We start from the raw sequence: 15,084 nt of genomic DNA, 5'->3' as shown, positions 1-15,084 counted from the left end.
GCCCCAACACCTACCCCATAGCCCCAGCACCCATCCCACAGCCCCATTATGTACCCCAGAGCCCCAGCACGTACCACGCAGCCCGTGGAGTCCACCTTGCGGTCGGACACACACTTGAAGTTGCGGGTGCAGCCGCCGTTGTTGCGGGAGCAGTCGCGGACGGGCCCGAAGGAGGAGAGCAGGTCATTGATGGTCTCGAAGTAGGTGGACAGCATCGCTTCTTCCCTTGGAGAGAAAAGCACCGTTAGGGCTGGCAGGAAAGGGCAATGCACAGAGAGCTGCTCTGGCAAAATCCCTGCTTAGAGATACTGAGCCAAAGGAAACTTCCTGTGAAAAATGTGTATTTTTATATTTGCTTTTTTCACAAATATTAAAATGAATATTGTATGTGTTATGTTAGAGAGTGATGTTGCATTAATTTTCTTCAGCAGTATGTTAAATATAGTTTTAGGTTATAACATAATGTTAAAATGGAAACTATGCTATGTAAGATATTTTTTTAAAGAAAGGACTCGCACTGAGATAGCAGCCACAGGACACCTAAATCTTTCAGAGAAAGAAAATTTATTGCTCCATTATCAGAAGAAACGAACTTCTTCCCACCTCACTCAGCCCTGAAGAGCAGTCAGGATTCAGAGGAAGAAGCTGACACTGACCAGACAAAATCCTTTGTTTGAATGGAATTTATGCATCATGTATGAGGTGTATGAATATGCAACAGGCTATTATTGCTTTTAAGGGTTAATCCTCTGATAACAGGTGTCCTTTTTTGGGATTATTTTGCCCAGAAAGAGGTACCTGGACTGCCCATAACTCTTTGCTTTTATTGTCTCCTATTGTCCTCAATCCTAATTGTCCAAATTTTTATTACTCTAATTATAATACTATTTTTAAACCATTCCATTAGTATTAAATTTCTAAAATGTTAAAAACAAGTGGTTGGCGTTTTTCGCGCTTCCCAAGGAAATCAGGGGTTTGTGATTATGCTGTTCAATAAACTTTCTGCATAACTCTGGCATCCTTCACATAACCAACCAGTCATGGGGTTTCAAAGATACCATCCACCAGTTTTATGCAAATTAGCAACTGGGAGATGCTTTATTGTTAGCCTGGAGCTGGGTGTGAATCCAACCCTACACTAGACAACAGCAAATCCAGAGCCATAAAACTCCTCCTGAATGTTTCACTGCTGGACCAAGCCTCCCTGAACGCCCACACCCCATCACCCAGCATCATCACCATCACCCACATCCACCCCAGTGACACTGCCATGTCATCACAGGCCCCCAGCCGGGTAATAATTAGCATTGACTCCATGATTCACAGAAGGCTGATCAATCTATTAGTTATTCATCATTATTAAGAAACCCATTGGTTTTATAGACAGTTATGATACACCTGGACCTAATTAGTCCTCCAATCCAAACACCATCACCACTGGCTAATTAAGAACATTAAGAACATTTGTTTGGTAAACAAATCTCCATAGCACATTCCACATGTGCACAACAACAGGTGCAGCAGGTGAAGATAAGAATTGTTTCTCATTCTTTTCTCTGATCTTCTCACAGAACAATGCCTGGGAAAGCTGTGTTTCTCTCTGTGGCCAGAGAGCTGCCGCCACACTGGCAAAGCTGGAAAGACACATGGAACTTGGCTTTGTGCTTGCTGGGATGTGGAGCAGATAACACAGGGATGGGTGCAGGCACAGCTCTGCTGCTCGGCTCCAGCCCATGATGGGCAAAGCCCCAGGCACTGCTGCGCTGTGACACCCCTCAAGCAAGCAGCATGAGCACCCAGGAATAATTCCAAGGCCCTGTGAAGCCTTGGGAAGCTCCCAGCCCTGCCTCTCAGAGCTGCACACGCAGCAGATTTCGCCTGTGACAAAGCATTCAGGCACTCTGCCTTCTGCTGGATTCCTGCAAAAGGAACACACATGCTTGTCAAGAGCTTTAAGCATCTCCAAGATATTTTTTTCATCTTCAAAGCACAGTTTATATGTTAACCAATACCCACAGAGCATCCTGGGCAACAGAGCCCATCACCTGACAGGAGAGAGACAAAGTGATCAGAGAGGGAGGGAGGTCACAGAACAAGGCACTGATAGTGACAGGCTTGACCTCCACAGGCTGTTTATTAGATCTTTACCCACAGCAGGCTGCAAATTAACCCTGACCCCTCTGGCCTCAATACCCCTGAGGCAATGCTGGGAGTCACAGCTTGGTTTATTCCCCTTGGGCCTCTTTCCTGCTCAGCCATCAGCACAATGACCCGATGCCCATCTCTGCTGTCCCTTTTTGGGGATGTTTAATGTGAAAACAATCTGCCTGGCAATGAAACAGCACTAGAGGAATATTCATCAGCTCTGGAGGGCCACGGTGGTGCTGCCTGGAAGCAGCCCTGCATTCTCTATCAGCAGAGGGCCTCTGAGCTCACACGCCGTCACACTCACGCACACAGCCCTGCCAGCACTGAAATCATGAGTCAGGCATTAAAAAAGAATATAATGCAACTGGCACCCAAATGATGAGATTTTAAAAATAAATCAATTGCTGTGCTGCTTTGTTTGGGGTTTTTTTTGTTGTTTTTTTTTTTTTTTTTAATATTTTCCTCCCCTAAATTTGCTTTAGGGTATAACCAAGCTTTTCCCTGCAAACTCAAGGGCTAGAAACTCCTCAGAGACCAAACCCAAATAAAGCCCTATGCAGGATTGACAGGATGATTTTTTTTTTTTTTTTAGATTGAGGATTTCAAGGCAATCACAGGATTTCAAAAGTTGGGACTGTCAATAAGGGAAACACCATTAAAAGCAGTGAGAAATAGTAAATTGGCACATCCCCATGGGCTGGGGTGGATGAGTTACCTCAGCACTGGGGCAGCTCTGTGCTCACTGTGGTGTCCCACATAGCAAATCCATGTCTGTGCTGCCAGCTCTCACCCCAATTAAAGTTTCCCAATTAACTTTTCACTGGTAGCAATCAAGCTCCTGACATTCTCCCTTTCTTGGCCCACCTCCTAGATTTTCCAGCATATTTGGAGACGAATCTCCCTCTGTCCTTTCTTGGTCATGTTTCAAATCTCTTTAGAGGCCGTTTTCTATTAGCACTCTGTTCCCTCCAGGATCTGCAGCTCCTCTGAAATGAGGGAGTGAGAAAGGCAGGATATATTAGATCAGGGCACATATTTCTGCTGGAGAGATGGGGAGGGAGGAAGGAGATATTATTTACTAACTAACCCCACTGTTTATTAATGTAGGGAGAATTATTTTAGAAAAGCCAAAACCAACAAACCGTGACAGCTCCTCCACCACCCACCCCAAAAGCTCATCCCCATCTGGTCCTCCCAGGGGGTTTCTCATCGTGGGTGGACAGCAAGGAGAACCATGCTCCCATCCTCCCTCCTGGCTTCTCCACTGAGCCACCACACAACCCACATACCTGGAAAGAGAAGGTGAGGAGCTACTGTAGGTGGTGGAAAGGAGATTCTGGGCTGGGTCCTTGCACAGGATTGCTCCAGAGGGACAGAATTCTGTCAGGAGACATTGGCTCATCCCACATGGCACCAGGCTGGGGCTGGCAAGGGCAGCTTGTCATGCTTTAATTAAAACTTGGAAGCACAAAGCAACCTCCTGCCCTGGGGAAGGCTGAGGATGGGAATGGGAAACTGGCTCTCCAAAGCCTGGCATAATGGATGACCCCTGCCAGAGCCCAGGAAGGGCTGGCGAGCTGGAACGAGCCATTAAGCACATTAAAATATTAACCTCGCTGGGAAGTGTTCAACTGCCACCTGTGAGAGGAGCAGGGTGAGGGCAGAGCTCTGCAGGATCAGTTCTGTGTGGCCATCATTCCATTAGGGGAGCTTCACTTCAGCACAGAGCCCTGACAGCTCATGAGAGCCTGGTGTGATGCCCTGAGCAAGCTGGGAGCAAACTGCACTTTCATCTGCCTCTGGAGGGGCTGGGGGAGCCAGGCTCAGTGCAGGCAGGCACTGCCAGCCTCAGCAGCTCCTCTGAATTGTGGCAGTGAGCAGCAGTCATTAATTACCTGCCTTCTCACACGTGGCACAGAGCAGATCACTTTCCATCCACACAGCTCATCCAGGGACCCTGTCCTTCCCTGCCCCTGTATGGGGCTCCTGCTCTCACATCCCAGAGCCAGCCTGTCACCACAGGACACCAAAGAACACAAGCACACACCACTGTTCTTAAGGTGAAGGGAAAAAGGGAAGTTTATTTTTTGACTCTAACATTTATAGTTTTCTAAAAGTGACAGCGGATTGGAGGGTGACAGTGACACCTCTGCAATGACACTGGTCAAGCTAACAGTTTATTAACTCTCTCTTCTTCTATAAAGGAATGCAAACCAATGAGTTATTTACAGAAAGTGTGTGAGAAAGTTCACTACAAGAATGTCAATATCAGAAGGCTCAGAAAATCTTAAAAACCCAGGGTGACATCAGCAGTGCCAACACATGGATCCCAGCTGAGGGCGTACTGCAAAACTCATAATCACGTTTTTTTATAATTGTATATAACCCATAAAAGGCAGGGGACACTTGGGGAGGGATGGCAGCATCTGGCCAGCACTGCAGGCAGCCCACTGGGGACAGCCAGCCCCACCATGGCCCGGGTGCCAGATTAGACCAGTCCTGATGGATGAATCACCTGCCCTGCAGTAACAAGCTGCCTGCAAAAGAACAGCTCTGGCTCTGCATCTCTTCCAGTGAGTAACCCCTGGATCTGACAGGGAGGGATGGAGAAGGACAAGCTCGGTGTCCTGAGTACATTAAGGGACACAGGGAAGCTGCTGGTGGCCCTGGCTGGACCCAGGTGCCAAAACCAGGGAGCAGGCAGGGCTCAGCACCTGGGAAGGATGGGGAAACCCATCAGTGACCCAAAACCAGGTCAAAAAGGGAATTCTGGAGAGAGCGACCTAATTTCTACTGCCAGATCCTCTCCACAAGCCCATGAACATCTATGAACACACACACACACACTTACTTTAACCCTCCAGCTCTCCCAAAGGCACCTGCAGACACCCAAATTATATAGTTATAAATGAAACACACACTCCCCTCCCTGCCAGGACTCTCTGAACACACACCCAGCATCAGTAAAAACCCAATTTATTATCGACATCTTGTGGCACAAATGCCCAGCGTGGTGCAGCACACCAGAATTCCCCTCCTGACCCTGCTCCCATCCTCACACAGCCCCATTCCACCTCCCACCACCTGCACTCGCCTGGATTCCCTCAGAAACACTTTTTTCCACTCTCTCCCTTTGTTCCAGGCCTCCTTAATGAAGCAGATTCACTGACAAATACCGCTGGGGGTTATTTATTCATGAAATACCAACACCGAGCAATTCTCAGGGCCTCCAAAGCACTCATCCCAGAATAAGCTCCAGAGCTTTGCAGTGGCTCTCCTCTCCAGCTCATCCTGAAGGGGATTAGTGGGTGTTATCCAACTCTGCTGCCCCTTTTTATTGCCTGCTAATGGTTAAAGACTTCACTGCCTTACAGAGTTCACCATCGATGAGAAAAATAAAGAAAAGAATGTGAGATAGAGACTAAGCCGGTGCCATCTGCTCCCTGAGCTGGGTTTGGAGAGGGATCAGGGTGGGAACTCGAGGTTCAGGAGTTTCTAGAGACACAGCACAGAGTGTGATGCTGTGTAACCTGCAGCTTCACCCAGAGCTGCCCAGCACAGCCCAGCCAGGAGGGCTCATGCCCAGCACCTTGTGCTGTTTGCTGCTTCTATTGAGCAGGGAACTTCAGAGCTGCTGCCCCTGCAAACCAGGACAGAGCAATTTTCACCCAGATTTTGCATTTTTCAGCCCAGCAGCTGCCTGCCCGAGCAATTCTGAGCAGCTCTCCCACGATGCCCTGGAAAATTCATCACAGAAATGGACACAAAGGGTGAGCAACACACGGATCCCAGATGAGGGTATACTGCAAAACTCAAAATCACATTTTTTTAGAATTATCTATAACCAATAAAACCACAAACTGCAGCTGCAAAGCCCAGATTCAGAAGCAAATAATTGATCAGCACATGGGACTGGGACCTTGGCTGCAAGTGGAGCCTTTGGGACCCCTTGGTGCCATCACCTGCAGCCGCAGCACTGACGCTGGCTGGGCGCTATTTACAAACCATGAACAGGATGGGGCTGCTGTGGAACTGCCTTGAGCTGTTTTATTTTCCAGCATCAGTCTCATTCCATGGTTATGACAATGGGAAGATGCCAGAAGCTCACATCCCAGGCAGCAGACACAGAACTTAATGTTACAACTCACTTTATAAGTTTTTTGACCAATCACACAAAGCCAAAGCACATTGACAGTAGTTCTATCCAATCACTATAAGCACACGGACCTTTGGTTAAAACAATGCTTGCTTATTTCAAATACAATACCTGCTTGTGAGCCTTAAAACACAATGCACAGAGCTCCATTATTAAGCTTTAACCTTTCTAATATCTTGCTAGATAAACTTCCTGTAGCTTAGAGAGTTATTCCAGACAAGCGTTAATATACAGACCGTTGTTCTATTTGTCCTTGCTTTTCTACAGTTTAAATAATTTTTCTGCTGACCAATCTCATGGCTGCTGCTTAGCTCCAATCACAGTTCTGCTGTCTCTGAGGCCTGCTTTTTGCAGCTTTCCCAAAACCCTCTGATTTTGTGGATTCCCACACAGCACATGGCATTCCTGCCCTCAGCAAAGGCAGAGCCACCCCTTCCCCAGGGGAGTCCTTTTCCAGGACACCCTGTGTGTCACAAACATTCATTTTTGCTCCAAGCTTCTGTGCTCTGGGGGTGATGATTTTCTTCACATTTTAGACAGGCAGCCAAGGCAACAAGAGAAGAGGATGGGAAGTGCTCACTGCTGCTGGATGGCCAACTGAAGATGCTTTCCAAGTTATTTTTAGTACTTTTAGCACTTCCCACACTCACACTACAATTCCAGCTGGGTCTGCTGCACTACAGGCTCAGCTGTTCTGTACTGAGAGCCATGCAGTTAAACACCCAAATTATAATGAAATTATTATAATGAAAATATATAATAAATAATCACCTGAGAAAATTGGTCTCTGATTTCAATGCAACAGAATATGTTTTTTTTTTTTTTTTTTTCTGGGATTTCTGTTACTCTGCTCATTCTAATCTGCTTGGATTCATTCATACACCAGTCCTAAGGTAAGGAGGAAGATAAGTGAGGAGGTTCAGGTTAAGGTGAACCTTTCAATTTTTATTCTGCCTGTAGCAAGAGACCATTCTCTCTACAGCCCTTTCCTACATCCCTACAACATTTAATCATGGATCACAGAAGGAGTGGGGGTGGAAGGACCTTAAAGTTCATCCCATTCCACCCTGCCATGTCAGGGACACCTTCCTCTGTCCCAGGGTGATCCAGCCTGGCCTTGGGCACTGCCAGGGATCCAGGGGCAGCCACAGCTGCTCTGGGCACCTGTGCCAGGGCCTGCCCACCCTCACAGGGAAGGATTTCTTCCTGACATCCATATCAGTGGGGAATGCAGCACCCATCTCCTACAGCACTGAGCCATGAGACAAGCAAGTCCATTCCCACACTGACCAAGCTGGAATGCTCTGGAAAAGTTAATTCCCATCCCCAGCATTGGAAGAGCTCATGAGGTGGTGGCATCTTCTCACCTGGACACTTCACACCCTGAAACTGTGGCATGCTGCAGCTCCTGCCTTTAACCAGGTGTCCCAGTGCTGTGCCTGCATCAGATTTATTATTTCATGTAGGAAAAAAGTGATTTTTCTGCCCACTACACCGACAACCACTTTTCAGCCACTGTAATAGTGCTGGAAGTTTTGAAGCAAAACCACTGTGCAGGTCCTCAGCTGGGAGAAATCATCCTCACTTGAGTGACACTGGAGAAGGCATTTCAACGGTGCTGTGCTGACATTCCACAGCTGATGAGCTGCTTGCTATAAATTTTCTGGGTAGTCTCGCTTCTTGTGGCAATACTATAATAAACACTTGCAAAAACGCTCTCCCAAAAACCTTGAGGTTGAAAGTGTGAAAAATTCCCCACCAAGCATCAATAATTTGCTGGAGATTCAATAAAACCACCCCTCCACCGGAGCGGTTTGAAGCTCGCTTCTGCAAGCAAAGGGCCAGGAATTTAATTACAGCAAAGCAAAGCAAAAAAAACAAACACACTGGGACAAAAGTGAGCTGGGAAAGCACACCCCAAGGATGCTGGGGTTCACAAGGACCCTGCACCTCACTGCAGACCCCTCAGAGCCAGCACAGCTCTGCCATGTGAAGGAGCAGGGTATCACAGAGGAATTAAACTAGATAGTTTTAATTCTGAGTATTTTTCTTGCTTCAGGGAAGGTTGTGGCTGCAGTTTCAACCCTGCACGAGCCAAAGGAAATGCAGGAGGTGCTGGCTCAGTCTCCCAGGCAACGTCAGTGCTGGGAGGGTTAAGAAAAGGCACATGAGCCTTCAGAGAGATGGCAAGGCACGGTCAGGAAGTGTGCTGGGAATTGCATGTGCTGGTAGCTGCTGCGGCCTGTAATCCATCCCAAATGCAGCAGGATGCATTCCCAGTGTGCTGGACGCTCCTGTGTGCCAGGAACCTCAGCAGCAAAATGTGGGATGGGATGGGGTGGGGTGGGATGGGATGGGATGGGAGAGGAGTTTGGAGCACTGCAGATGTGTCAGGACCCAGGCCATCCCTCTGGCTGTCCAGAATGGCCCAGCCCCCTGCCAGGGGGCTCAGAGACCCTGGCACAGAGCCCAAAACACCCGTGGGTTTGATTATGACCCGTGGAGCAAATTACCAACCTTATATGAAGATCAGCAAGCCACAACAGTTTAAGTACAATAATAGTGAAGTGATCATGGGGTGGAAAAGTCGATTTTGGGGTTTTTAGAATGGGGTTTCAGGAGGCAAGATGGAGGGATCTGGGTGTGTCCAGCCTTTCTCCTTCTTCTTCTTGGCCTCCATCTCCTGCTGTGATGGTGGCACTTTGGGATTGGTTTAGAGCAGAAGCTCACTGTCTAACATAGGTGATAGGTATTGGGAAGTAATTGTAAACATTGTACACGTAGTTTTTAGTATAAAGACATAACACTGCCCTGGGGGCAGGCAGAGTGCCTGGAACTGTCCTGCTGGATGGACCTGGGCAGGGCAGGAGAAAGAATTTTATAGATAAGAAACAATGAACAACCTTGAGACCGAGAAATGAAGAGCCCTGACTCCTTCTTCAAGCACTGGGCTGGGAAAAGAGACTTTTTAACAATCTTGGGGTTGCAGTGACCCAGAAAGGCCCCGAGATGCAGGTGTTCTCAATGGGACAGAAATCCCAAAACAAGCACCAGGAAGACACCCAGCACTGCAGAGCATTGTGTCCCCCCTGACCACCCAGCAGACACGATGGGCACTGCCAGGGGCACACCAAGGTCCATCAGGCATCCAAGCACAGAGCCATCACACTGGCCTGGGCACACAGAAAAGGTGCAATGCATGGAATTATCGGTGATGCCAGGACAACCTTAATGTAGTCTCCAGTAATTTTGCCTTTGATGAGGGCGTTGACTCCAAGACCACATCCAGGAGGGTTATCCTGAGGATCAATCTCTCCCCAAATGCCAAAGGTGATGGTGCCAGGCTGTAGCCAGGAGCCCTGGGATGCCTGAAACAGTCCAGAGCTGTTCAGGCATCCCAAAACCCACCCCTGGGTACCTACAAACCTCCACAGCTTCTCAGCCCCCTGCAAATGACTTCTTCTGCAGCTTCTCAGTATCTTGTTTTCTCTTCCTTGGAGGACACATAGCTCCTACTTTATTGTACTCTACCCAGGCACTGTTCTGCATGCACAATTACTTAGCTCCTCGTGGCTGGCTTATGCTTTACTCAACACCAAGAAGCAGCACTATTTCACAACAAATAAAGTGATTAAGTTCCCAATCTCCCTGTTATCATTCCCATTTTACAGACAGGGAGCCAAGGCACAGGCACAGCGATGTAAAAAACATCCACTCCGTTACGTGCACCAAATCTGAGACATTTAGATGTGATTTTTCAGAGTGCTTAGCATTAAATGACACTTTCCCTGCTCAAAGTACAGCTCTCATTGACTTCAGCTGAAGTTTTTACAGCTTCACATTAATGCAGATCATTCCCAGAGCAGGTTCATCAGCTGTGCTGAGCGAGGCAAAGGTGAAAAACTAGGATATGATCATGCCATTAAAGAGGATTCCATAATGCATATGCACAGAGGGGCTGCCTGAAGGCTGCACAGCAAACCAACCCTGGCACTTCCAGCTCTGGAGTTCTGCAAACTTGATAATATTTGTTAAACAGGAGCTGTTGGGGGTTTAATTCTGGGCAGGGAGGAAGGTGTTCAGCCTGGACAAAGAGGATATTTTCCAGCTGTAGGATGCAGAATCATTCCACCTTTGGTGGGCAGAGCTCTCCCTGGGGCAAAATCACCTGGGCAGGCTCCTCCCTGAGTGCCCCCTGCCCTCCCACTGCTTGTCCAGTGTTGGGGAAGATGAAACAGGAAAGCCTTATAAATATGATTGTCTGGCAAAAGAATTTGAAAATATAGAAACTATAAGTGAGATTGAAATGAAAGCATGCTTTGAGATCCCTCAGTCACTGAACAATAGGAAAACAATGGTGTGGCCAGCTGAAGGTGATCCCCTTTTGATGGAACAACACCCTCTGCTTGCAGACAGGCCCAAGGGTCAGAGCAGACCCTACAGCTTGGCAGAAGGGGCCCAAAGAGGAGTTTGTAGGGTTTAAAATGTAACACAGTATGGTAATGTAATGATTCTTATAGGCTGTATGTAAACGCTATAGGATTTGTATATTGTACTAGATTGGTTAGTGAGAATCAGAATATTCAACATAGAAGAAGATTTATTGTATTGTAACGAGAACCTCACTCTCTTACCCCTTTTACTCTCTTACCCTTTTACTCTCTCACCCTCTCACCCTCTCTCTCCCTCTCTTCTCTCATTCCTGCTCTGAGCTGTGGCTGGCAGCTCCCAGCAGGGCCCTGCACCCAGGCCCTTTGCAATAAACCCCAAGTTCCAGCCCTGACTGCAGAGATCTCTCATCTCTGTCCATCCCCACCATCCTACCCCCCAATATTCCAATAGTCCAGTATGTCCCATTCCTCTCCCCCACTCTCCTAGCTCCCCCAGCAGCCCCAAACTGGGTGGTTTTGGCCAGCTGCTGTCTCTGTGCTCAGGGATGGACAAATTGCTGCTGGCTTTCATGGCTAAAGCCAAACAAGGCTTCACGCTGTGTGCAGCAATTCGAAAAGCAAGTTTTTCCAAAAGCACTTCTGAGCTGGACAAATTAAGGCAATTCTTTGCCTCTAAAAGAAAGGCCCTCCACAAAATGCCTGCCTCAATCCTCTGCAACAGTGTTGCCTGGGGGGGAGAAACAGAAATCTCAGAAGAAACAAGCAATCAAGCAAAAGGGAGACAGAAGGCCTGAGATTTCTCACCCTGAATTATTACAGGCTGAAAACATCATGAGATGGGTCAGGCCTCTCCAGGACCAGGCAGTGATTGCAGCCCTGCCCAGGCAGGTTCAAACACAACACAGATTCACCTGGATTCCACGTGACATGGCAAAAAAGTGTCATTAATGGCAAAATTGCCATTAAACTCATTGCTGTGAGGAGCTCTGGGCATCTCCTCACCACCTCACCTGTATCCACTCCAAAGTGGGATGTCACATGCTGGACAGAACAGGAGCACCCAGCCACCCTCCCCTGGCTTTGCCCTTCCAAGCCATCAGCAAACCAAGATTTCAGGCCCCAGCTCGTCCAGCATTCCCAAGGCATGAGCTAAAGGATTTTCCCATTTAAGCCAGATATATATTCTAGCCCAAACAGGAACTTGGCTGTGCCAGTTTCCATCTCTCCACCCTGCTTCCCTGGCTGAGAAATTGGGAATTTGTGTGCTGGTGGGGCCAGAAAGAGAAGAGAGGATGTGCAAGGACCCCAGCCCATGCACAGCATCCATGCCCTGCTCCTGGGCCCCACTGTCCCCCACAGAAGCAGAGATGTCCTACACTGCCCCATGGGACACATCCAGTGTGGGGCTTTGGTCATCCCAAGCAATTTCCAATGGCAAGCTGGAAAATCCCAGCTTGGAACTCAGACTTCTGCCTCTGCTCAGGCATGGATGACTCACTGGGGTTCTCCTTCTCTTTGACACCATTTTGGGGTATTTTATGCAAGTTTTTTGTCCTAGTGGGCTCTTGTGGATCTGATTCTGGAGCAATTCATGAGGACCATGAGGAAAAGTTGGATTTTACAGGGAAGCTGGGAGAGGGAGGTGCCACAGCCCAGACTCAGCCTCTCTCATTGCCCAGCCACTAGGAGGGGGTTCCAATACACAGATAAAGTGTCAAGATGTGGTGCTGATAAGCACTTCAGAAACGCTGATAGAATTAGATGGGATAAATAAGAAACAGCCAGGGCTGCTGGATCAGATATCCATGTCCTGATTTTTCACAGATGTTCCCATCGATCCGCTGGGAACAGACAGCCCTGAGCTCCTCACAAACAGGGTGCCAGGGAGCAGCCAGGCAGGAATGGCTGCTGGGAATGCAGATCCCTCTGGAATGCTGGCTGCAGACAGGACTGTCAGAGCTCAGTGAATCCCTCTGGGTGTCCAGAGCTGCTGGGACCCCACTGAGGGGCTCAGAGACCCTGGCACACAGCCCCGAGCACCTGGGGATTTGATTGTGACCCCTGGAGCAAGTTACCAGCTTTGTATGAGGACATGAAAGTCACACAGGTTTGAATAGTGCAATAACAAAATAACCACAGGGTGAAAATGTAGATTTTAGGATTTTTGGTATGGGGGTTGTGGGGACAAGATGGAGGAACTTGGGCATGTCCAGCCTTTCTTCTTCTTCTTCTTGGTATCCATTTTCTGCTGTGATGTTAGCACTTTGGGATTGGTTTAGACGAGAAGTGCACTGTCTAAAATAGGTGATAGGCATTGGAAAGTAATTGTAAATATGTTATATTTAGAATAGAGGTTCACTGTCTAACATAGGTGATAGGTATTGGGAATTAAGTGTAAATATGTTATAGGTAGTTTGTAGTATAAAAGGACAACACAGAGTGCCTGTGGCTGCCCTGCTGAGCAGATCTCAGCTGGGCAGAAAGAAAATGTTATGGATAAGAATTAGTAAACAACCTCAAGACTGAAAAGTGAAGAGCTCTGACTTGTTCTTTGGATGTGCAGACTGAAACAGAGGCATCCTGCACATCTCAGGGCTGCAATTAACAACCAAAAACTCAGACAGGACAGCCCTGCAGGAACCAGCTCTGAGCACCACAGCTCAGCAGAGCAACACCAAGCTCGGCCACAAAGCTCCATCCAGCTGAGATCCCCACACCTGGGTGACCTTCACCAGCCCCTCTGCATCCCAGGGGTCACCAGATCCCAACTTCTGTGGCTTCCAGCCATGGCAGAGGGTGAGCAAGCTGCCCACGTCAGAGAACTTCACACAGCTGCAAAATGAGGGGGCTGAGAGCCCACAGGAAGCAAAAATGAAGCTTTTTTTTTTGGGAAACAAACCTGTCAGCTGTATTACAGAAAACATCACACACCTGGGTCAGTTACTAGGGATACATTTATGCATATGCAACCATATATGCATAGCTTTGCTGCTATATATAGCACCTTCCATCAGCAACACTCACTGGCTCAAAAAAAAGCCAGATGAATGTCCACAGACAGAGGAACTGAGGCACAACCAGCTTATTTACAGCTCATTTCCACAAGTACTCTTTGAAGTTAGAATCCAATTAATTTTATACCTGGGGAGAGATTTGCATTGGGTTTTCCATCTGTCTGGGCAGGTTTTTCAGAAGGGCTTGGCTCTTATCTAGGCACCTGAAGCAGACAGGGTTTCCCAAGGTGTTTGTCACAAGGGCAGCACTCTGTTCTGGAAGCCACTGAGCCCTTCTGAGGACACCACATCCATGGGTTGGGTCTCCAGAGGTGAGGAGCAGCCAGATCTGCTGCTGCCTTTGGTAGGCACCCATCCCACCCCTCCCTGGAGATGTTGGCACCTCAGAGCAAAGAATTTCCTGCCCTGGAGAAAAACAGGAGTTTGTGATGGTTTGGATCCCTGAGCAAGCTCAGCTCAGAATCAGAGACTCCACTGTTGGGGAAGGGCAGGTGATGGGGAAGGGCTAGACCACGCTGTGCAGTGGGCACATCTCATAAAATCACTTTGGTTATTACCTAAAACTGCACCCACACTGCCAGGAGGGTTCTGTCACAGACACATTTTCTGAAAAATCTTTTCTTTAGGATTTTTTCTCCTGAGAAGCTGGAGGCCTCAGGAACAAAATGTAAGCAATGGTTATCTGCTGCTGTGGAATGCAACAGGTGCATCTGTGATTGGTCTCATGTGGTTGTTTCTAATTAATGGCCAATCACAGTCAGCTGGCTCAGACTCTGTCCAAGCCACAAGTTTTTGTTATTCATTCTTTCTTTTTCTATTCTTAGCTATCCTTCTGATGAAATCCTTTCTTCTATTCTTTTAGTATAGTTTTAATATAATATATATCATAAAATAATAAATCAAGCCTTCTGAAACATTGAGTCAGATCCTCGTCTCTTCCCTCATTCCAAAACCCCTGTGAACACCACCACAGGGTTCCTCTTCTGCCTGCCCTGCAAAGCTGTGCCCCTCTGGCTGTGGGCACTGCCTGGGCACACCTCAGAGCAGCCACACACTGACCAACCCTGCAAACTCTTGGTGCAGAGCCTTGTTCAGCCCTGCGCTCACTGCAGGACCACCCTCCCTCCTTCTCCTGCACATCATAGTGCACTCACCACCTTTATTTCAGTGTCTGTCTTAATTGAGAAGACTAAATGGAAAAGCCTCCATGCTAATCAAGGAGATGAGAAGGACGCCCAAAATGTAATTTGCTTCCTTTAAAAGACATTAGAAGGGCTTCAGTTCTCGGGGAATTGACCATTCCTTCAGTGATCTGTAATCCCCTCAATGACCCATGGGACACCTGCCACTAGCCCGGGGACAAATGTCCCTTCGG

The 15,084-nt window shown here is 47.9% G+C and overlaps 1 protein-coding gene across 1 annotated transcript in view; it reads right to left on the bottom strand.

Annotated features, from left to right (window-relative positions):
* Window positions 1-15,084, bottom strand: part of ASTN2 (astrotactin 2) — a 357,490-nt gene that overhangs the window by 164,942 nt on the left and 177,464 nt on the right. The window contains exon 11 of the mRNA XM_054283890.1: window positions 75-225. Coding sequence (XP_054139865.1) covers window positions 75-225 — 151 coding nt within the window. The remainder of the gene's footprint in view (window positions 1-74; window positions 226-15,084) is intronic.

The sequence above is a fragment of the Melozone crissalis genome, unplaced genomic scaffold (genome assembly GCF_028551555.1).
Source record: "Melozone crissalis strain CALT ecotype California unplaced genomic scaffold, PUWL_Pcris_2 ptg000041l_1, whole genome shotgun sequence".
In the NCBI taxonomy this organism is placed as follows: Eukaryota; Metazoa; Chordata; class Aves; order Passeriformes; family Passerellidae; genus Melozone; species Melozone crissalis.
This window is presented reverse-complemented; position numbering and strand designations above follow the sequence as displayed.